At 48.0% G+C, this 24,083-nt stretch overlaps 1 protein-coding gene across 1 annotated transcript in view; it reads right to left on the minus strand.

The window, feature by feature from the left end:
• The window catches only part of SIM1 (SIM bHLH transcription factor 1), a 78,806-nt gene extending 55,010 nt beyond the window's left edge, over window positions 1–23,796 (minus strand). Inside the window, exon 1 of the mRNA XM_061626275.1 lies at window positions 23,622–23,796. Within this exon, the coding sequence (XP_061482259.1) occupies window positions 23,622–23,796 (175 nt within the window). The remainder of the gene's footprint in view (window positions 1–23,621) is intronic.
• Between the last annotated feature and the right edge of the window lie 287 nt (window positions 23,797–24,083).

A 24,083-nucleotide genomic window follows, 5' to 3' on the forward strand; every position in this document is an offset into this window, starting at 1 on the left:
TAATAACTTTTCCGTGCCTGTTTGCAGATTTCCAATCAATGAACTTTTGCTTTGGTGGCTCTTTCCCCCATCCCAGAAATGGGTCCTGAAATTTCCCCTTCCCTCATCTGGGAATCAGTTCCATTGCTCAATGAGAAACTTTATTTAGAGGAAAAGCCATCGGATCGTTTTACAAATCTCGATTAAAGCCGTGGGATTGACTGGCGTCTGAGGAAACACGACTGAGAAGCACGTCACAATTCCCGGAGGACGAATATCCTATCAAGAGACGATCACAGATTCTGTCTGACACCAGACACCGCAGGGCTGCCGAGAGACTTCCCCAATCAGGATCACTTATTGGATTATCTCCTGTACTAATCCCTAGTCAAGTGCTCTCTCAGGATCCAAGGGAAACACATACACACAGCTATATATCTAATATCTATATTTCCAGCTGTCCTGCAGGATCGGGTCCCTATAATCTCCCTCGGATAATTCCCCTCTTCTATTTTAGAATATTTCTTTCGGAGAAACTCTTGCCGTAGCAGCGGCGACAGCCTGGACAGAACAGCTGGCCCGCCTCTTTGGGCTGAAGTTGCCAACTCCTGCAGGGCACTGCGCAACTTCTTTCCCTACAGATTAAGCCCCCCCGCCGCCACTTTACCTCCCAATTGTCCCATCCCCCATCTCCATGTAGGGAATTGTTCTCTCCATCTCTCTCTGGTCTGGAGGGATGACTTCCTGAGCCACGAGCTACCTCCCTCAGCCTCCAACAGCAACAGAGGCAGGCAGGTCTGCAAGCCTGCTGGAGCATGGCTGGCGCCGCCGGGGTTTCTCGGCTCAGTCAAGGGAAGGAGGGTGATGTGAAATGGGGAGGGGCGTGTATGCAATGCTATTTCTCTGGCCTCATTCCCCACCACCACCGGATTTTGTTGTTGTTGTTCCGAAAATATTTCTGAAATGCTTGCAGCTAGCCGGTTGAATCGAAAGGATTGGCTTTGACCTACGATGCCAGGCACAATTTATTCGGAAACGGCTACAAGTAACAATCTGTAGGATTGTGGTTCCGAAGTAAATCAGTGTGCTTTGCACCCAGTGTGCTTGGCTAAACTAACACACAGAGACACACTAGGTGGAAGTGGGCGCGTTACAGTTCCACTGAAACCGCTGAGGTGATCGGGGTATCACACACGGATGAGAATCCAAGGGCGTGGCGGTCTCTCAGCTCGGGCGTGGATCGGTCTGCGAAAAGGGATCCCAACAAATGTGCGTCGCACACATCCCCGACACCCCTCCTCCGTGGTCATCCAGACTCTGTTACGCGTGGATTCCAGGACACGTTTTCTTGAAAGAAAAGCCCCATCGGTGCCGCCTCAGCCCATTGCATCCACCTAAGTGAGTTTAGAATTGAAAACAAGAGCCCAAAGAGCTGCCTCTTGCTGCTGATACAGCTAAATCCAGCTAACGGTCGAGCTCGGCTGCGCAAACACCGGCCCTTTCAGCAAGCCCTCTTCTCTTCCTCCTTCGTGTTATCCCTCTCCAGGCCGCCCCCGCCCCGCTATTGGCATGCCGCGCCTTCATCAGAGAGCCTCGCATTCCCTTAAACTCGATCGCGTCCACAAGCACGTGAGAACTCGTGAAAGCTATCGAGCCCAAGGAAATGCAAGGCTCTCTGGTGTAGGACAGGTCCTAAGCGTGAGCTAACAATTAGGACAGCAACTCATCCGCTGAGCTCACATTTTACGTATTCAGTGCTTTATGTTGGAAGTGGGGCAAGAGCAACTCCTATTTGTTCTTTTTGTTTGTGCTCCAGAAGGGAGATAGAGCTAGGGTCCTCCAGATGGATAGGCTTGTTTACCTTTACCTGTGATGCTCTGACTGACTTCCTTCTGTCCCGGGAAAGAGGAGACATTCCTTTGTCTCTGCTCTCTCCTGGCATGGGGCTAACTCCCGCACCTGGGCTATACGCCTCCAACTTAGCTAGTTGGTTAAAACTAGGTATGCCTTTAGCTTTTCTTATTTTATTAAGTCTCCAGTCTCAGTGATCCTGAAGCAGGGTAAAAGCCTGCTTTCTTAGGGAAACGTACGCACATGCTGGCACACTCGCATTTCAACATCTGCTTACTCTGCTGCTGTGGTGCTGCTTTAAACAAAATTAAGCACACAAAACACACACACCCAACACTTTAGCTGCAGTGCTGTAACGAAGATCTGTTCCAAGCTCAGATTTTAAACTAAAACCTTTCTCTCTCTCTCTGAGACCATGAGGTCTAGAAAATTCCGATTTATGTACACTTCTCTTTTCAGATCAAGGTACCCGTCCTTATTCCGCTTCCACATCTCCGTCCTGTCCCACGCATTCAAGCGGGATGAATACACACACACACACACAACAGGTCTCCCAAAGCTAGGACTGGCAGTGCAATCCTATACATGCTTACTCACAAATAAGTCCTATAGCGTTCAATGCAACTGACTCCAAATAAGTGGGTATAGGGTTACCACTGAAGCAGTAGTGTATTGGCAAATTCAGAAGTGCAGGGTCCCTTCATGAGAATCACAGCAACACACATCCTTTTTTGCTGCTGGGTTGACAATGAGATCCTTGTTAATGCTTTCTCCCACAACAACAGACATCCCTAAAAGCCAATAAGCATAAAAAGGGAGAGATTTACCTACTGAAAGAGTCTTCTCAGTTGCTGACTCACCTTCTTTCACTCTGGCTTCAGTCAGCAAGAAAGGACAAGCAAGCATGTTAGAAGACTCTTCTCTGGTGGCTTTCATGCTGATTGGCTCATAGGATGCTGTAGACATAGGGACCCTGCTGGTGTTGGAATATGTGGTTCAACTCCAACTTGTGGGTGGAGGCTGCATGGGGTTAAAAAGGGTAGCTAGAGTGGAGACCTCTTGATTGCTAGGCTAATACCTGTCCTTTGATCTCCTGCTGTCTCTCCCTTCCTGCTAGACTGATATGCGGAGGATGTTAACCACATCTCCTTCCATCCTTCCTTCTTCTTTCTCTTGAGAGGGAGAGCAGACTTCTCTTTGTCTCTCCTTCTGTGGTGTAGTGGTTAAGGGGTTGGTCTATGACCTGGGAGACCAGAGTTCGAATACCCACATAGCCATGAAGCTCACTGGGTGACCTTGGGCCAGTCATTGCCGCTCAGCCTCACAAAAACCCAATTCATAGGGTCGCCATAAGTCAGAATCGACTTGAAGGCAGTACACAATACAATACTCCTCCAAGCATGAGGGCAAACACTAGGCGTAGCGTTTGCATCTCCAACTTAGCTAGTTAGCTAGATGTAGAACTCTTTCCTATCAAGTATGTACTTCCAGAATAAAGTAGTTATTTCTTATTTTAAAGCTTAAAGTCTCTGTCTGACTAATTTGCAGGGAAGGTATAATCTTTAGCAAAGATTCAAACACACATAAAGGCTCACTCAGTCTCTCCATTCCCAGTTTCACCACTCTCCGACAGCTGGGACCCCCTGCTTCCAAAAAAGTAAGGGGTCTAAGCCCCTCCCCCAGACCCTGGACGACTACATCCCTGGGCCTAAGTCTCTAGAGTCCAGCCAGTATTTAAAGCTAACCCAAATGCAATCTAAGTTTATTTTACTTTACAACAGCAGCAAAGACTGAGGAAGACAATACCAACAAAGGAGAAAGCAGACCTAAAACCATCCTGGTCGAATTCTCTTGGAAACCACTCAGCCGACACTTGTGAAATGCTCCAGCTTCCGGGTCTGCCTAACCTTGCACTACCCAAATGGAAGAGGAAGGATGAGCTCTTGCAGGCGTTTAGATGTCTGTGCCCATCAACCAGTGACAGAGAAGCAGCTATTGATAAGGTCCACCTAGCTCGGTCCTGTCAGGCTGACTAACAGAACTTCTCTGGCTTCTGACAACAGTCTTGCCAAGTTCAGTGTTGTTCTATTCTGCTTGAAACACTTTTGTGTGTCTTCTCACTGCCATGGCTATGTTGGTTTTGATCATTGTATATTCTATTGTCGTAACCCACCTTGGGATCTTATTGTTGGAATGTATGAGGTTCAACTCCAACTTCGTGGGTTGAGGCTGCATGGAGTTAATAAGGGTAGCTAGAGAGCTAGACCTCTTGCTGGTTGAGGCTATACCTATCCTTTGATCCTGCCATCTCTTCCCTTCCTGCTAGGCTGATAAGCAAAGGAATGTTGATCCCAGTTCCTTCCCGCCTTTCTCAGTGTTCTCTTTCTCTCAAGAGGGGAGCAGACATCTTCTCTTTGTCTCTCCTCTCAACCAGGATGAGGGCCAGCACTGGGACCAGTGCAGGCTGCTCCAGCATAGCCAGTTAGCTAGATATAGAACTCTTTCCTATCAAGCATGTACTTCCAGAATAAAGTAGTTGTTCCTTATTTTAAAGCTTAAAGTCTCTGTCTGACTAATTTGCAGGGAAGGAAGAATCTTAGCAAAGATTCAAACACACACACACTAAGCTCGCTCAATACTCTCCATTCCGCAGCGCTACACAACTCTGCTACGCAACTCAATAGAATTCCGACACTTATGGTGAAGGGCGGGTTAGAAATCAGACACATAAATATCATACAATAAAATACCTGAAGATTCCAGGTAATGAACCTGGGACCCTCCACGGTGGCCCCATTAGGCCAGGACTTGGGACAGAAGTCTAGGAACCCACAAAAGGGGATGAGCATGACCTGCCCCAACAGAGCAGGGCTGGCTGACCACATTTTGAAAGGAGGAAAGCGATACACTTGAAGTCATACAAGTGAAGTAATCTAAACGGGGTGGGGGGCAGAGACGGAGATCTTTAAGCCCGGAGTGTAAAATTACTTAACTGCCTCCCTGAACCTTCTGCATGAAAATTATGTTATCTGTGGGGCTGATTCCTCTAACGGTTTACATGTATGTGAGAACTGGCCCTCTGGGCTTTGACAAGCCTTCGCGAGTTCCATAAGGCGCGTCCATCCAGATTTCTCTCTTGGAAACTGCGTACCCACCATGACAGGTAAACGACAGCTTCCAGGATTCTTGGGCGGCGGGGGAAGATTGTGCTTTAAATACGTCCCTAGTGGTTGGTGATCTTGTTCGGGTGCAAAAGAGGAGGGCAGGGCCCCTGCTTCTTTAACAGTCCCGCAGAAACGGAAACGTCCGCAGGTGTGGCTTGTTAAGCAATCGGTGCTTCTGCACAACTCTCAAAGGCCCAGGAGCCCTGCCTTCTTTTCCACCTGACCACCCCTAAATATTGAGAGGAAGAGATAGCTCTTATTTCGGAGGGAAATCCTGTGGATTTCAAAAATCTTCCCTTCCAAAGTGACACCTGGCAACGTGGACATCGCAATCAGCCACATCAACAGATGTTGTGGCATAAAAAAACCCCCTCAGGACAGGGATCGAAGCGTTCCAAGCTGTTCTTTCCTAGCAAGTAAGTTCAATGTCGATCAACGACGCTTACTTCCAAGTGCTCATAGAATTGATGGTTTCATGCGTGAACTTGGAAAGAAGACTCCTTGACTTCAGTGGCGCTCACACCCCAGGATTTCAGCCTTGAAGCCCAAACCGGAGTAGATTTGCTTAGTTTAGAAGTAAGTCCCCTCTCCGCGCTTAGGTTCAGGGGCAGGTGTGCCTGAGATGGTAGCCTTGTCCGCTAATCCGGTCCTTCACAGCTCAGGTAAGCGAGGAGTGGTTGTCGAGCTATTGGACGCAACTGCGGAGATGGCGGCTTCAGTGGGTAGTGAATCGTTGGATAAAGAGAACAAGCCAGCTACAGGGCTTGCCCCCCCTCCGAGGATCTGAAGGTACTTCGCAGCGGTCCTAGAGATTGGCAGGCCAGAACATCTCGGATTCAGTTTTGTTTTGATGGGTTCATTAGCGGGATTAAGGAGGCTTCGAAGAAGGAGGAAAGAGGGTTTTGACTATCTGGCCAATCCCGGACTTTGTACCCCCATCTCGGCGCTTTTCCCGTCGTGTTTTGCCAGCGGCTGATCAATCCCAAGGCAAAAATCTAGGGGGGGGGGTGGACGGGGGAGGTGCCTGCTTCTTAGGCAGTTAAAAACGGAGAAGCAGATCCTGCCCTGGCGGGTGAATGACTAGCTTGTCTGCATTATAGGTTAACTTTGGGGCAGAAAGTCCTCTTCCCCACCCCCCGCCCTACCGCCCTTTGCTCCCGGTGAAAATCTTCCTCCATCCAAGCAGAGACAATATTTTCTAAGCAAATGCTTTGCTCGCCCTTCCAAATGTTTCTCTTCCGAATTCTGTCACTTGAGATGGGGAGGGGGATATGTCCCCCTCCTTTCCGATGGCGAGCGCTGTGAACGACTGGCAGCCATCTGATTATTCTCCATTGAAGTCCTTAAAACCTTGCTTGGAGGATCCCCAGAAATAAGCCTGTCAGTCTTTCTAATCCGCAATCCGGTGAAGGTGACAGCAACTGAAGGCTGCTTGCTTATCCACTGGTCTGCGAGTAAGAACTCAGTGAGAGTTACTTCTGAGTAGACAGGCACTGTAAATCAAGCCCTGGGATCTCAAACTCAAACAAGCCCCAACGGACTGATCTCCACCAGCTGTACATTTACCACCCTAGCCGAAAATCCTGTTGATTCCACAGCATTTAGTCCAAACTACTACGCAAGTCTACGCAGAAGTGAATCGCACTGAATTAAATGAGACTTCCTCCAAGGTAAGGAGGATTGCAGCCTAAGTGTGTTTAGATCGCAGCCTTATAGCCCGAGATGTTTACCCCGAAGTAACAGCGCAATCCTAATCATGACTACTCCCAAGTAGTCGTTTTCAGTTCGTTGGGGCTTACTTCCATGCCAGTCTTGGGGAGGGAAGACCGTATGCTTGAAGTGATGCCTCATTTTCTAGTCCATCTGAAATGAATGTCCCGGTCTGAAAACATTTAATGTAAGTTGCTTTAAAATCGATGGTGCTTAACTCGTAATGTTTCCATTCACGCGTCAATGCGCGTTTAATGGATGGGAAGACTAGCTGAGTTAAATGAGACTTACTCCCAAGCAAGTGCTACTAGAATTGCAGCCTCGGATACATTATAGTTCTGTATTTAAAAAATGAATATTTCCCCCCGGTTTTAACGTTCAATTTAAACAGCTGGGTATTGTGTGTGTGTGAGCGCGCCCGCGCACTTGACCTACCGCAGCCAGTTTTTCTTCCTCTTTAAACTGTCTAATTGCGTTTTCTTTTTTAAAAAACCGAGAGACGCAGATCTTGCTTTTTTGCTTTTGCGATTAGGCCAGCCAGGAGATCTAAAGATTACTTCTTGCAATTTGGAGGGTCTCATTGAAAAAGGAGCCTCAAGCCCTTGCAGTCTGAAGGGGGATTTTTCCCGGCTAAAGTGGTCGGAGATAAAAAGGGAAAACATAATCTATTTTGGAACATTTCCAAGCTACGCTAAATTAACCTTCCTAGATTTTTTTCTTTAAATCTCCTTTCCGCGCCTGGTTTTACCATTTTTACATAAGTAGCCTTAAAAAGAGGGCTGGGTGGGATGTATCTATTATGGCTCTAACGAGCTCACATTTCGCTTGAAAAGCCGGACTGTTGCTTTCCCGGCGATTGCCATGGAAAGGCCACCCCGGGATTACTTTCGCGGCTTGCTTGCCGAGGCTTTGTGATTTCCTGGAAATGAGATTTCGATTTCTAAAACAAGAAACCAATTAGTAACCAAATGAGGCGGAGGAGATCCACACACCAATTGACCTAATCCCACAGGCACCGTTTGCTCGGCAGGCGGAATGACGACAAAGCCGCCGCCGCCGCCGCCGCCGCCGCCGCCGCCCCTTCTTGCCCTCAGCAGCGTCTAGGCAACTGCCGGCTTCGCTTGCCAGCCGAAAGGCATCGATCGCGTTTGGGGTGAGAGGAGAGGAAGGAGGGGGAGGATTAGGAAGAGGAGAAGTCCTTTTTGTGAACCACCTCTCCACTTGCCCAAGGCTTTTTTTCTGATCTTGGAGCCCTTGGGCTGGATTTCGATCCGGATTAAGACCTTTGAGCTGCAATCCTGGGCACTCTCAGCTTCCAATAGCTCATGCTTAGGAGGGGGCTGGAAAGGGCTTCTTGAGATACGCCGTCGATTGTGTTTACGTTTAGTCCCAGGAAGCTAATTGGCATACACCGGTTTTAGAAAAACAAAACAAAACCACAATTGTGCTGGTTTGTGAGCCGTAGACTGAGACGTCTCTCTCTCACAGGAGCGCCTGTAGTAATATTCAAAACTCCGTGAGGTTTGGGTTTGGGGGTTTTTTTTGTTTGCTTGTTTTACAACCCGCCTACATCCTTCTCCAGAACAGTTGCGTCGAAGACAATAAATCTACATTTGGAAACAGGCTCCGCTGGAATAAAAAGAGAAAGGGAGTCTTTCCAGACCAGGCAACCTCCGCACAGAGCTCTAAGGGACCTGCAAGACATGGATCTGGCCTGGCCTGCCCGCTCTCTCCCCAACCCGCCCGTCGGAGATTTCTGACCACCTCCGCTGACTGAGGTGCTTGCAGCGGGACGGGGGTGACCCCCGCGTCAATGTGCTTCGTGCCTGTTCAAAGCCAGCTCCAGGCAGGAGGAGGAATGGAGGAGAGGCCACCTCGACTCAAAGCCCAGGGGTTTGCCTCTCTTCCGCAGCGTGATTCCACCAGCCACAAAGAAATAATGTGAAAAAATCTCCTCGAGCAGGAAGTGTCCGAAAAAAGGCAAGGAGAATTCCAATGTACTGTTATCTTGGTGGGTTTTGCCCAGAAAAACCACATGTCGTCTGACGGCGGGTGTATGATAAAAGTCACAAACTGGAGATAAAACGTTTCTCTATATTGGTATAGTTACATTGAATCACTAGTATCTGGCAGTATTTGAAACAGCAGTAGCGCCAAGGCCTTTATCAGGACAGAAGTAAACATTGCAGTGCAGGGAAAAATGTTCTCTTGTGTTTGTAACTTTAACGATGCGATTCCAAGCAGCAGGTAAAAATCTAGGTGACAGCCAGTAGGATAGGGTGAGTAACACAGAAGCCCGGGCAGCTGTATAGCACTGCTATACTATTGATTTACTCCTAACTTACTGCTACAGTAATGCCCCGGTAGTACTAGCATTGCCAATGTTCGCGGCAGTGTTTACCAGTAATAACATGATAACATTAGGCTATAAAAATGGTTTCTAACGCCTCCTATAACCTGCCCTGCAGTAGCAGGGATATATCATTATAATAATAGAAGCAAAACGAGATTCTAGTCCTCGATCTTATTCATACCAGATGAACTCTTTCTAGGACCTGAGTGATGTTTCCTGCCCCACATCAAGCCAGCCGAGAGGTCGAGACACACTCACTGTTCTGCAGGTTCCAGTGCGTCTCCACCTCTCTCTCCTGAAAACGGGGCACACGAGACTAGACAAACCCCGCCCCCTTTTACTGTAAAACCTGATGGGAGCAGCCTGAGTGCGGATTTTTTAAAAGTTCAGCTTCAAATAAATTTCACAACAGATGGGCAGATCAACCCGTTCCTCCTCCAGTTGGGCCAATGGAAACGCTCTGAACTGGCGACTAGTGTGTTTACAGCCTTATTATCTGCGTGAACTGCTAACCTTAACAAATGCTTTGAGCTGACAGTGTTTTATCTATCCCACTGCCTTTGGCCCACATAACTGCATTTTGGTTTGTGGTGCGATTGTTCTGCTATGCACCCAGCACCCTGGGCTCGACATTTCAATGGGCTCGCCACTTAGCCTCTGTCTCCACACTTTTACTGCGATGTCATTAATTCTAAACTAGACAAAGATCGCTGGAACTGTAGTAAGGCGTTCTAATGCCGAACTAAGATCACCGCTTCAGAGTGCAGCTCAGTCTTAAAAGGGCAGTCCTAGCCTAACTCGTGTTTATTCAAAAGTCAGCCCTAATTAGTTCAGTGGGTCTTCTTGCCAGGTAAGTCGGTATAAGATTGCGGCCTGAAACTCAGGTTATAAACACACCCAATGGCCCTACCGAGGAACAGGCAGGTTCCTATGACCCTAGATAGGTGTAGGGAGCTGAGACTTAAAAGTCCACCCAGGACCCAATTCAGCCAGGCTACCAGATTGAAGAACTGCCTTAGATCAGATCCTAAACGCATTGGTTGTAAGGAGAAGTAAGTCCCATTGAATGAAATGGCAAGTCCACTAAGATACTTTGGAAGAGGGTCGTGGATCCCTTCAGAAATGGGAGAGACGAGGAAGCCCCGCCCACTCTGCCGCGGCATTTCACCCTCCCAAGCTGGGCAGACAGAAAAGAGACTAGCGCGTGACATGCCTGTCCAGGGATCTGGAGCCAAAGCGCCCCTCTCCCACCCCCAGCCAGGAGGCTTTGGATGGGAGAGGGCTCTGGGGCTCTGTGTGCTAGCAAGTCCCTCCGCTCCCCAAACGCCTCTTTCGCATCGGGAGTAGAGGGAAACCTGGCGGGGGGGAATAACTAAGGGTGAAATCCTTGGAGCGCTCACCTGTCCTACGATCACGATGAGACTTACCTCCTGGTAAATATGCAATAGGGTGGAATTGTCAATCAGTTAGATAAGACCGCGATCCTATGCACCCTTTCTTAGCAATAAGACCCACTGAAAGCAGTGAGGCTTATATCTGAGTCAACATGTGCAGGATTACCCTGAACGTTCTTTTTTCAGGAACAAAACACACACACACACAAAAGATATTCCGATTTTCAAATGTGATTTTCAACTGGGGGGTGGGGGTGGCTTCTATACCCAGTGGCAATCTAAAGGGCTATCAAGTGAGGCAGAATTAATTTGGGAAGAACGCAGGATAAATCCACATACGGTTAGGACTAAAGGATCACGCTAGCGTGCTTTGCGTGCGTTTCATACTTACAACAAGGCCGCAAGGTAGGCCAGTACCATAGCCCTGATGTATTTCAGCCTAGTGCCTGAGAGCTGTGTGTCGCCTTAGACTACCTGGTACACTTGCCCGTCAACCAATCCAGAGTTCTACCTTTTTTCACTATAAGACTGGGGAAAACAACCCCGTTTCCCTTCATATCATTGAACTGTGCCGTGATCTTTCCCCCATTATTTTTGGATACAATTTACTCTAGAGTAGTTAGTTGCACTTAGAGTTACCCTGGAGACTTTGCAGCGTTTATTCACTGCAACCCCATCACCTTTTCTTCCTAAATCTCAGACCTTTCCACCCCACAGCCCTGAAGTAATGACAAGGCTAACGCTAAAAAGTTGTCACTCAGTGCTGTCAGTGTGCGCAGCTCTTTACACATTCAAAAACAAAAAGGATAGATCCCTCCCTCCGTGGAGTTTACAATCCGAAATAAAGAAGGAAGAATACAAGACAAGGTGGGTAGGTTCTCTTCTGAGATGACCAGAATCCCGCGGTGGAGTTAATTTCCTATGGAACCTGTTGATCAGGAAGACGTGGAGGCAGGGAAACGGGATACTGGACACCAGAGTCACTCCTTTTTGTCAGTTCAAGGAGAAATTATCCGACAGACACTTTATTTGAAAAATGCAGTTCCCGACCTGGCTAAGCCAGAAGAATACTTGGAGTTTGCTTTAGTTGATCTGCTGGACCTTCTTAAAGATCCTGGGATTGATTCAGTCTAACTCCTCGGCCTGGTTCTCTTTAAGGTGTTAGACCTGTGTCTAGGCGGTACCCAGGTCGTATTGGCCCCGGGGGCTCACATCATAAAGCTCCTCCATACAAAATAAAATACAATAAAAGTTACCTGCACGTTAAAAAAAATAGACACCAGGGGGAAAGTTTCTCGTCTAGCTTTCACCCTGACCCAATGACAACATGCAGGTGGTTTGTTGCTTTGTTGACAGCAGGTGCGGGGAATCTTTGGCCCGCAGGCGTTGCTGAACGTCACTTCCCATCAGCCACGGCAAGCATGGCCAATGGCCAGGGATGATGGGAACTGTAGTTCAGCAACATCTGGCGGGCCCAAGGTTCCTCACACTTGGTTTAGAGAGAGGCACATTCCATCAGGTGAGCCCCCAGCAGCAGCCTGAACTGGTACAGTCCCGCCTTCATGTACCACAACCCTTGGCCTTTGATTTAACCGGCTTGCAACTAAAGGCCGGCACTCTAATTTAGCGGACACGCAGCAGCACAATCTCCGTGTGGAAATGATGGACCGAAAGCAGGGGCGGCAACCGAGATCACGGCTACTTTCTCTGGTAGTCAGTCCGAAGGGAGTTTCTTCTAATCTGCCGAAGAAGTCCTGCACATTGCCCTTTCCCGCTGAAGAGACTTGGGCTGAAGGTTAGCCTTCTCTAAAAACCGTTTCAAATCCAGTGGATGGCAGATCGCTTGAGGTTCCCCACGCCCTTGGAGGCTCTGCAGCAACGGCCACGGCACAGGGGCCCGTCCCAGCTTCCGTCCTGGTTCCCCTGAAGCCGGACTGAGCCCCCCCCCCGGTCAAATCCGAGTTCCAGCCAAGGACCCAAGCCGCGGTTTTTCTCTGGGTGCCTCTAGAGAGAGGGAGGCTTATGCAGAGATCCCGAGCCTTGGCCCGCCTAGCTCAGGATTGTCCATATGGACGGGCAACGACGCTCCAATGGGGGTTCTCCCCAGCCCTACAGGGAGAAGCTAGAGACTGAACCGAGCAGCTGCTCTGCCACTGAGCCGTGGCCCTTCCCGTGTAAAACCCAGGCTCAGACGAGAAGGAAAGAAATCACACGCGGTCTGTCTTGACCTCAACCCCAAAGTGGGGCTCCTTAATTGGACCGTTGTTGATCAGAAAGAAGTTAGAAAAGGTTACGTGAAGACTTCTTCCATTTCTTCTCCCCTCCCTCCCCATCTTCTACGGGGTGCTTCACTAAGTGTTTAAAGAATGTCACCTTTCCTGCCGATCTGATCTGCTTTCACTCTCGCCAGCGACCTGAGATTCACGTCACGTGCATCGTTTTCTTACTTACATGGCAGCGGCGACTGCGCTGCCAAATCCACCCATGAGGTGCCCGAGCCAGGTGTTAGCAGGGCAGAACCGGGCAGCGATCCCCTACGCGTCTCCCCAGAAGTAAGTCCCACTGACTTATACTCCCAAGAGCAGCCTAAAGCTCCAGTCCTGGGAACCTTTTGTTTTTAAAAGAGCAAGACCCATTGGACAGGTAGGCCCTCCCTTCTCTAAGCAGCGAGCAGGCAGGGAGTCTTACAGGCCTTTCATCGAGCTCTATTTCAGTCCCAGCCTCTGAGAGGTTTCCTGTTATGATTCCTTACTCTGTTGTGACAGGATTGTATCCCCTTTGGATATGTTAACTCACCAACCGAAACCTAGTCTAAACTCAGGGTGGTTGTTTTTTATCCCGGCTGCCCGGTTCCCTCCTCCCCCCATCCTCGGTGAAACACGAACGTTTGCTTATAAACCTTGCAGCCCTATACATGTCTACTCAGAAGGAAGCCCTGTTGAGCTTAATGGGACTTTGTCCCAGGTGAGTGCGCACCTAAGACTACCGAGGTAGATCAGATCCGTCTTTCTATTGGACCAAGGTGCTTTGCTGCTAAGGTGAGGCAGCGCATCTGAAGAAGCCCTCTGTGCTCTCAGATGTTTGCGGTTTTACTTTGTGATTTGTTAATGATCACACTGGAAACAAATGCCGTGTGAATCTGCTGTCTCGCCTCTGCTTTCAAATGAGAGGAGAACGGGAAGGACAACTGGGGTGCATTGCCTACTCAGCTTCGGATCAGCGTCCCTGAAGGGGTCGAGCTGGCGACCAGCAGGCCTTGCACGTGCAGGATCCCTGCTTGGGCCGGCCCCTTTCCCCACCACGTGGGGACCCTTCAGCCTCTCCGTCTGTCAGGTGATCCTGGTCATCAGACTTCCGGAGGACTGCCATTTCAGCCTGCAGCTCACAAAAGAGCACCTTTTCAGCTTCCCGCAGGCAATTCTCCCCTTTCTTGCCGATCTTGGGGACACTGAGGGTTAATACTCATTGGACCCAGCAGTAATCCACCCCCTCCACCTTCACCACTACCCCCCCCATAAAAACCAGGAAAGAGAAGTATTTGACTTTAAGATGGCCTGAATTCAAACGCACAAATCCAAGTGTTTCGGGGATGGAGCAACTTCACAAATTCGGGCGTGCTTTTCACACTACTGGCCCTATCTGCTCTGGTGAAACTTGGATTAAGGTTGGAATCCTATACACATTTACCTGGGAATAAGTCTCATTGGACTCAATGGGACTTACTTACCTGACCGAATGGAAGTATGGGACGGATCCACCCAGAGCACTTTACATCGGGGTGTGTGGAGAAACAGGACTCCTAATTATTGAGAACAAAAACCAAAGCCCCACAGCTAGGAAGTTTAGTTTTAAAAGAAAAAGAAAGACTCCTGCTCTTAGTATCCAGTCCATGTTCTGTTCCTATGCTGCGGTGCTAATCTTAGGTCGGATCGGCTCAGATTGCGGCCTTGTAGAACCTGCAGTTCTTAGTGAGCCCTGCATTATTTACTATTTCTCCCATTTAAAAAGAAAAATGCAAGTCCGCTTTACATACAAATAAAAATGAACACACAAACAAAATGCTGCTCAGCTCTCTTCTCTAAAAATCAGTGGAATCCAATACCTTAATGTGCCCCAATTAAAAAATTAAAAAATTAAAAAAACTTATTTCTATTTCTGTACAATCTTTTATTCCAATAAACACTGGCTTCTGTAAAACTTACTGGGGAACAGAACAGCTATGGAGTCATCATTAGAAATCATCGTCGTATTTTACCAGGAAAAAGCCCAACCCGCTTTAGGATGAATGTTATACTCACTGACCTAACAGTAAATCCCATTGAACTTCATATTTAGCATTGTGCTGTTCATCGAGCCTACAAAACGATCCCGTTTTCTATGCAAACCACAGCAACACAGGAGAAATTTTAACATTTTGCCCTAAAATCCTTGGGGAGGGAGAGAAATGAATTATTTCATCACATACTAATCGCACGACTGATGAAAGCATCTGCAAACAACTTATTAATTATTACCATTATTATTATTATTATCATCACCATTATTTTAGCATCATTTTACTCTGGCGATTCAGACTGCTTTCCGACAAGAAATCATGGTTTTTGCCAATCTCTGTTTTTGTCGGCCATAAATCTGCTTTTGCAGCAGCTATGCACGGGCTTTCCCTCTGCACTTCACATTTCAAGTCCACATCAAAACTGGAATTAAACAAAGGGAGGCAGCTTAAAGGCCTTTAAATGAGAAAAACGTCTGTAAGAAAATAAACATTGAAACCCAATGCTCAATCATTTCCCTTAGCAGCAAGAAAAACAGCATTAAATCACCAATCCACGTGGGAAACAAGGTTCTTGGCTCTTTTTTTATCCCCTTTCCTTCTGTTTTTTCCTCCCGAAAATGAAACAAGACCATGAGTTTCAAAACTAAAATGCTAAATGTATTTATTTAAGAAAACAGTAACTACAAAGTGATCCAACGTAGGACCTGGCGAAGCGATTTCAACTAACCTATATAGGGCCAGTCAGGGCCTGTCCCATTCATTTTACTCCTGGGTAAATAGTTATAGGGTCGCAGCTTCATTGGAGCGTCCAGAATCGAACTAAATGAAGCGATTGTACCCTTAAAAATAAAGCATCGTGGTAGCCTATGGCTCTGAGCAATAAAGATTCTTTCTCTGCTTTAAAACACATGTCTTTTCAAAAAGTCTCGCATTTCTTTATTTTAACTAAAAATGATGTCAAACCCCCGTTTAACACACACACACCCTGCGCCGAGAAGATGTGGCGATTTCGGGAGGAGTTCCTTATTCTTTCTGGTCAGGTAGTGCATAACACACACACACACATACACAAACACACGACCCCGCAGTGAGCACACAGGAGACCGGTTAACTGAAATCAACGAAAAATGTGTCACAGCGATGCGAATTGAATCTTTTCACGCGCGGAAAATCCCTTCACGCGCGGCTGTTGTTTTAACTTGCACTTTTATTTTGGAACCGCCGCAAGAGAAATAACCCAACGACACGAGCGAGCCTGCTGTCAGCATAGGATAGGGCCTGTACCTTTCCCTCAACAACCCACAGCCTTTTACAAACGATCGCTTTAGAGCAGAGAGGAATTCTGGCGAGCAAAAGTTCGTGGCTTCAGGGCAGCTCTTCTGCTTCCTCAAGGCTCCCGCAATTGGTTCTCCCGCCCTCCCCAAAAGGGAGATCTGTTATTTAGAGGACGACGCCGTCCTTTCCTCTTCCCCACCCGTCCCCGCTGTTTGGACACGAAAAGCTTTCCTCGGATCTTTGACTCTAGAGAGAGAAAAGTCTCTTTGGGTGCTCACCTCGTTTAAGGACGACTCAATAAGGGATGCAAACACGCTGCACGACAAATAAGTACACACCCGCGTGTTTTTAGTAAGTCTCATCCCAGATTATAAAAATAAATGATGAAAGGGGTGAGAGAAATATCAAGCGGGCATACACACGCACAAAAATTAAGACCCAGAAAATCTTTCCACCACAACAGAATAGACGGGCGAACTCCCACATTTTATTTTAAGCTTAGCTCTAGCATTAATTTCCTGGAACCGCTTGGAATGCCTGCCTGAACATGCCTCGATCCCTCCACCTACCTGCCCCTTGGACTCACCCGTCAGAATGGTCGTTAATGCAGTGAAACAGGTCTGAAAGCTTCGATTTAAATCAACGAAGCTTTCTTGAGGGGTGGCCCCATTGGTTTCATTGGGGCTTGGTTTTGAGTAGGCACTACCCGTCTGAAAAGCAAGCCGGTCGCTGGGTTGTGCATTCGACTATAAAGTTTATAGAAATTTATTAGCTCTGTGTTGTAAATCCTTAGCTATCAAGTGAGTGCTCAGCCCCGTCTGTCCAGTCACACACAGATGTTGAGCAACATCTATACAATAATCAGTGGTCTTAAAAAATAATTTAAATGTACACACACTGCTTAGAAAATATTAAAAAGTGAATTGGGACCATTGTCTTTTTGTCTGAGTTTTGCTTCTCTATACAAAAATGATTTAGCATTTTATTATTGTATAATAATAATAATAATAATAATAATAGCAGCTCTCTGCAAAAGATGGGACATGAAGTTGGGATGCAGACAGGCTTGATGGCCTTTTGCTCCATTTCAGTCTGTGAATAATACAAGCAGGGGGGTCCCGTTACAATGATTCTGTTCCTTCAGGGACTCCTTATTGGGCTCGCCCGAGATCCTTCGATCCGTAGCATACGCCGGGGAGGCAGGCAGATATTCCCCGGACAGGGCTCTGACGCAGAAAGCCGAGCAGGGCTCCGCCATTGCGTCATGGTCTCGTTTAGCCTCTCGCTTCCACTCGCTCTTTCTGTCATTGCTTGTCTCTGGGGAGGAAGTTAGCCAGAGCTTCTCACCTTTAAATGTGCCTATCTTTCAGTAAGACTTTTGTCCTTGCAGGAGGGAGGAGGAGAACGGGAGGGATGCCCCCCTTTTCCATTTATTTATAAAAGGATCAAGGCCAGAGCTCGCCCATAAACACAGCGAGGTGAAACCCAGTCCTGAAATTGCCCTCTGACCTCAGAACCGCTGTGGATTCGAATTCAGTAAGATCTTCTGGGATTAGGAAGGAAGGAAAGAGATGCGGCAGAGTTAAGGGGGCGTGGAATAATCTTTCCTAGCTTTGCATGTTCTCTGCCTTGCAACAACATCTGGAGGGCCACCATCAGCTCAGGAAAGAGAGAACAGGCAAAGCTCATTTTATCCGCATAGAATAGGTACAAAACAATCTACCACCTCTAAGTACAGTCTTGGATGGCGTGAGCCGATTCTCACCACAGGGCCAGACCAGAAGTCTAAGCAGATCTCCTCAATGTCGGCCCAGCATATTCTTTCGCGATACTCGTGTTTCAGGCCTGGGCTTCTGGTGGGAAATTCAGAAGACAGACAACATAGTTGCCTGTCTTCCAGAACCAACCAAAGAGGCCAAACCCAAGTCCGCAAAGCCGCGGCACCCCGCTTCCAACTGAACCTGTCGGCATTCGAGGTGTTAAAACTTATTTAAGAACATAAGAACATAAGAACTTAAGAAGAGCCTGCTGGATCAGGCCAGTGGCCCATCTAGTCCAGCATCCTGTTCTCACAGTGGCCAACCAGGTGCCTGAGGGAAGCCTGCAAGCAGGACCAGAGTGCAAGAACACTCTCCCCTCCTGAGGCTTCCGGCAACTGGTTTTCAGAAGCATGCTGCCTCTGACTAGGGTGGCACAGCACAGCCATCACGGCTAGTAGCCATTGATAGCCCTGTCCTCCATGAATTTGTCTAATCTTCTTTTAAAGCCGTCCAAGCTGGTGGCCATTACTGCATCTTGTGGGAGCAAATTCCACAGTTTAACTATGCGCTGAGTAAAGAAGTACTTCCTTTTGTCTGTCCTGAATCTTCCAACATTCAGCTTCTTTGAATGTCCACGAGTTCTAGTATTATGAGAGAGGGAGAAGAACTTTTCTCTATCCACTTTCTCAATGCCATGCATAATTTTATACACTTCTATCATGTCTCCTCTGACCCGCCTTTTCTCTAAACTAAAAAGCCCCAAATGCTGCAACCTTTCCTCGTAAGGGAGTCGCTCCATTCCCTTGATCATTCTGGTTGCCCTCTTCTGAACCTTTTCCAACTCTATAATATCCTTTTTGAGATGAGGCGACCAGAACTGTACACAGTATTCCAAATGCGGCCGCACCATAGATTTATACAACGGCATTATGATATCGGCTGTTTTATTTTCAATACCTTTCCTAATTATCGCTAGCATGGAATTTGCCTTTTACGTCTCTTTATGTATTTAATTTTATGCTCTTTATGTATTTAATTTTATTTAACAATATTTATATCCCGCTTGAATGTAAAGACCTCTGAGCTTTTTAACAGTGAAGGCATCGACCCCACTGCATACTTGGTAGAGACAGTCCCAATAATCCTTACAGGAGAGGAACTGGTCCTAGGATATTCAACTTTTGCCAAGCGGTTTAGGCTGTATGGGACTGATTGCCAGGCGTACTTCACCGAAAACAGATGGCTCTATAACTCAGGAAGGGGGAATCTGTGGCCCTCCAGATGTTGCTGGACTCTAGCCCCCTTCAGCCCCAGCCAGCATAGCCAATGGTCAAGGGTGATGGGAGTTGTTGCTCAGCACCATCTGGAGGTTCCCCATAAATGAACATCAGAACGGAAGAAGAGCTCTGTTGGATCAGGCCAGGAGCCCATCTCGTCCAGCATCCTGTTCTCACAGTGGTCAGCCAGATGGCTGTGGGAAGCCCGCAAGCAGGACCGGAGCGCGCTCGGTCCCCTCCTGTGGTTTCCAGCAACTGGTATGCAGAATCACTGCTTTGTGGATCGTCCCCTTACAGTCTTCTCTCCCCCCTCCCTCTCACTCCTTCAAGCGGCAATCCAGAACATGCTTAGTCCAGACCACCCAGACATATGAGAATGGGGCTCTTTCCAGACGTAAATAGGTGACGTATTACAAATCCCGGAAGGTAGCTATGGCCGAGATCCTACTCGGAAGTAAGCAGGCTCTGCTGAAATCCATTGGACTTGATAAACATGGCTAGGTGCAGGTTGGAAACCTTGCTTGGAAGTAAGGAAATCAGTTAGATTTATTTTCATGTCATCCTCCCCAATCCAGTACTCTTAACAGTCCGATTCTATGTTGAGTCCCCCCATTCAGAATTGTACTGATTTTAAAGCTTGGATGGCTTTAAAAGAAGATTAGACAAATTCAAGGAGGACAGGGCTATCAATGGCTACTAGCCATGATGGCTGTGCTCTGCCATCCTAGTCAGAGGCAGCATGCTTCTGAAGACCAGTTGTCCGAAGCCTCAGGAGGGGAGAGTGTTCTTGCACTCGGGTCCTGCTTGCGGGCTTCCCCCAGGCACCTGGTTGGCCACTGTGAAAACAGGATGCTGGACTAGATGGGCCACTGGCCTGATCCAGCAGGCTCTTCTTATGTTCATCAAAATACAAGCCATAAAATGTCCCCGCCCATATAGAGAAGATGCGAGGAGGAGGGAGAGAGTTTTAGGCAACTAGAAGCAGCAGCTGCACAGAAGAAAGTGAGAGGGGACAAAGAAGAAAGTGAGAGGGGACAAAGAAGAGAGCGAGGGCCTGTTTGGGGAGAAGTTACATTCCACTGCCTTCGGTGGGATTTACTTCCAAATCAACGTGCTTAGGGTTGCAGTCTAGCGCCTTCAAGGGGCTCGAACGCGACTCTTCGTTGCATTGTGCCCAATGTGCTAAAGATCGACATCAACATTTCGGGAAAAGGGAGGTTTGGGAAAGCACCGGAGCAAATCCAGGCCAACCTGATCCATCCGCTTCATTGGTGCAAAGCCCCCTCGCCCGCTGCCTCTAATAAGGCTCCCAGTGTGGCATGTGCTGTGGCCAGCACCAGCAGAGGATCTGGCTCGCTTTGCACTTGGCCACACAATCCCCTGGCAGAGCTCGCTCGCTCTCTTTCTAGGCATTGGTCGGCTTTACAAGCCAGGGTGAGCTGGAATGGGGGATCAGCCCTTCTTTGCCTTCTCTTATTACTCGCAGCCTACAAGCAACACCAGATGCTTCTTCTGATCAAACCAGCCCGCAAGGGAGGCGCTGGTAATTGACCAGACCCGCCACGAAGCACGCTCCACTGTTAGCCCGCAGAGAGCGAGGAAGCGGGCAAATCGCGGCTAATCATCTTTGGAGGAATCCCACCGGCCCCACCGGCCCACTTGGGTCAGTTCCGCGTCGACAATCGAAAAGGGGACGCCTTTTCGAAAGGGGAAATATTAAGTCTATCGGAAAGGCAGTCTCCAGGAAAAACAGAAGAAAGGAAAGCGCTCCAAAATCCATGCGCCAGAAGAAAAAGGCGACTTCATTGCCTTTGCATCTTCCTTTCCCCAGAGTTCTTAGCGCCCTTCCCCTAAACACATACACCTGGGAATTGCCGCTCAGTATATATAACACACACACCCTTTGATAGCTTTCCCAAGCTTGGAGCACGACGCAGCCGAACCTAAGCAGATTTCAATCCTATCGATCGCGGTATAGCAGAATTAGACACGTGCTGTGTCTCTTGGCAAAATTCACGGGAAGTGCTTAGCTTTGGCTGGATCGTGCCCACGTTGAAATCGAGGGAACTTCCTTGCAAACAAAGAAAAAAGAATCGGAATCTGGAGGTGCCCTGTTCCGTGGGAAGAAAATGCAGGACGGCAAAGCAGAAATAAATTCGATTCCAAACTGCCTTCATCAAAAGCTCAAAGAAACACAACTAATTACAAGTTACAAAGCATGGGCACGACCCAACCAAAATTAAGCACCTTTACACCCCTTTGATTTCCTTTGCTAACCTCTGAGCATGTGCTCAAGGTCCCACCACCTTAGAAATCTGTGGAGGTGAAAGAATGTCACCTGGATCGTGCTCTGCGATACCAGCTTAATTCACATATTAATAGGTTGACTTGCCTCTCCCAAAGATGTAAAACGCACGGCTGGATACCAAGCCCAGTTATTCTGAAGTCCTATTGATTGCAAAGGAACCTCTTCTAAACAAGTATTCTTAGTTTCTTACTTGGAAATAAGTGCCACTTAAATGGTTTAAACTTACTTTACCAAGTAAATATGGTCGGGTCTGGCTTTTCTCTACAAACACAAAAACGAAAACTTAATGATGAAATGATGGAAGCTTCATTTACACCAACAAAGAGTGAAAACAAATACATTGCCGCAGATTTTCTTCTCCGATTCATAACAAAAACATCCCGTGGATCCCATCGCCTCCTTTCATGTCTGTAATACTGCATTTGTTCTTAAGGCTACCGCTCCCCTAACGAGTTATTTTCGTTAACTCCGCCGGGAGAAGTTCCCTCTACAGTGTGTCCCCGTCCCCTATATTCCCTGGTTCCTGTTTAATCTTCACAAAAGACTCAGATCATCCTCAGTGATTTTTCCACCCGCGTGTTTGATTTAAAAATAGCCATGGGTCTTATTAAGCGAAACGCATTTTTCCTTTCTCATTTGCCAGAGCGTTTAGATTAATCGGCAATATATTCACATCCCGATCTTAAGTAGACTGGAAGGAAGGGTCATTTGGTTTCAACAGAACATACCTGGAGCCCGTCTTCCAAATAAGAGCTTGAAGGGAGGCGGGTTTGGCTAGCACAAGTAAGTGCCGCGGAGTTGGACAGGATTTTTGCTCCACCTAAGCGTACAGAGGCCTTCAGACCGAACGTATTTAGGAGTGGGGTTTCACAGAAGAAAAGCGTTTGACGTGTTTCGAAAGACTTAAGTTAAAAGGATTTTTTTAAATTAAAGTTTTAATACAATGCATTACAATAGACTCAAGTTTCAGACTGTAGAGTACCACCGTGGTCTAAAAACAAAACAGAACAGACTAAGCAATATGGTTTATTCTTAAACAGGGAGTCGAGGTGGACGGTCCTGGTTCTTCTCTCTCTGGCTAATTTTTTTCTTGCGTTTGGAGTGTGCGATGCCTCACTAAGGGATCCGGCTCGGCCTTTTTTCTTTTATTTTCCTCTAAGGCCAGAGAATCACTAAGGGATCCGGCTCGGCCTTTTTTCTTTTATTTTCCTCTAAGGCCAGAGAATCGCACAGCTATTCATTCCCCCATCCTGATCCGCCACAGCTACTCTAGAAGTGTGTCCTCCCGCAGCCAGCGTGGCCTAGGTTCTCAGGAAGAGCACCAGCATGACTGTTTTGCCTTAGTTTTCTCCTAACTATAACAACGGCTTTGATTTATATACCTTCTCAAAAGCCGCGATCGTCGGCCTCACATCCAGATGTGCCAAGTTCATGCATATTCAAGACAGAGATTTAAATTCGTTTGCTTCTCCCTCCCCGCGTCCGACCCCTCCCCCCGTTTTTCCCTGCGATCCGTTGCATCTGTCGGCGGCTGCCTCCTTTTGCTCCGCACAGAAGCCAGAGCTGAGCTTAGTTCTATGCAAATATTGAGCTTTGTATTAATTTGCCTCCCTCCTTCTCCCTCCTGCCCAATTTATCTATAATAAATATGGAAGAATTGCCCTTTTGGGCAATACACGTGGCTTTGTCGGGGGAGGGCTGGGGGGGGTGGAGAGAAAAGGCATTGTTTGTTTTGCTGGAACAAGCAGCTGAGCTCTGAGCCTCGACGTGTTGACAAAGGAGCCCGCTGGTTTCCCAACGAAACACATCCTATGTACCAAAGGGGGAAGTGTTTACGGGAGGGGAGAGACAGAAGGAAAAGATTTATTGTTTGTTTATTTTTGACAACGAGGAACCCCTCCAGCGAGCTGTCTTCGGCGAAAACAACCCTGGCGGCCGACCTTTCAAGCGCATGACTTCCCCAAAGAATCCTGGGAACTGTAGTTCACCCCTCACAGCGCTACAGTTCCTAGAGCCCTTAACATGTAGTTCCCAGGATTCCTTGGAGGTGGGAAGGAAAGTGCTATGAAGGTATAGCGGGGCGGGGCGGGGCAGCCACAGAATCTCCCGGCAAGGTGAGGAGGGCAACTACCCGGCTCTCGCCTTCCCTCTGGAACTTCTCTTCCGCTCCGGAACTCCTGGACCCCGGGAAAGAGGCCAACGCGTGCCAGGAATCCTCCCCATGCCCAGGTTCTTAGGGAAGCGGAGGAGGAGGAATCCCGGCGGGGCACCTACCTTCGGGGAAAACCACACGCATCTTTAAGTAGCTGGTGGTGAGCCGGATGATGGAGGCCTTGTCCAGCTGCGAGGTGATGGCCGAAGGCAAAGGCAGCAGTTTGGCCAGTTCGTAAAACTCGCTGTTCTCCTTCTCCCGCCTAGTCCGGGCCGCATTTTTGGACTTCTCTTTCATGGTGGTTTCGTCCCCCTTCTTTCTGACAATGGAAGCTCCACAGATGCATCCAAAGGGAGGGGAGGGGTCAGCCGCGGTCAGTTCGAGCCAAGCATCGTGAGATTATTTTTTGTTTGTTTGCCTTTGCGTTACCGAGCCATCTTGTGACCCCCTCAGGCCTCGCTTTTTAAAACGCGAAGGCGCGGGGGCCCAAGCGTTAGGGTGCGGACTGATAACAGGAGCCAAACCATCGGTTATTAAAACGTTCTGCTTCGCAAGAATATTCTGTAAAAATGAGGTGATTATCA

Source organism: Rhineura floridana, chromosome 4, assembly GCF_030035675.1.
Source record: "Rhineura floridana isolate rRhiFlo1 chromosome 4, rRhiFlo1.hap2, whole genome shotgun sequence".
NCBI classification, from domain to species: Eukaryota; Metazoa; Chordata; class Lepidosauria; order Squamata; family Rhineuridae; genus Rhineura; species Rhineura floridana.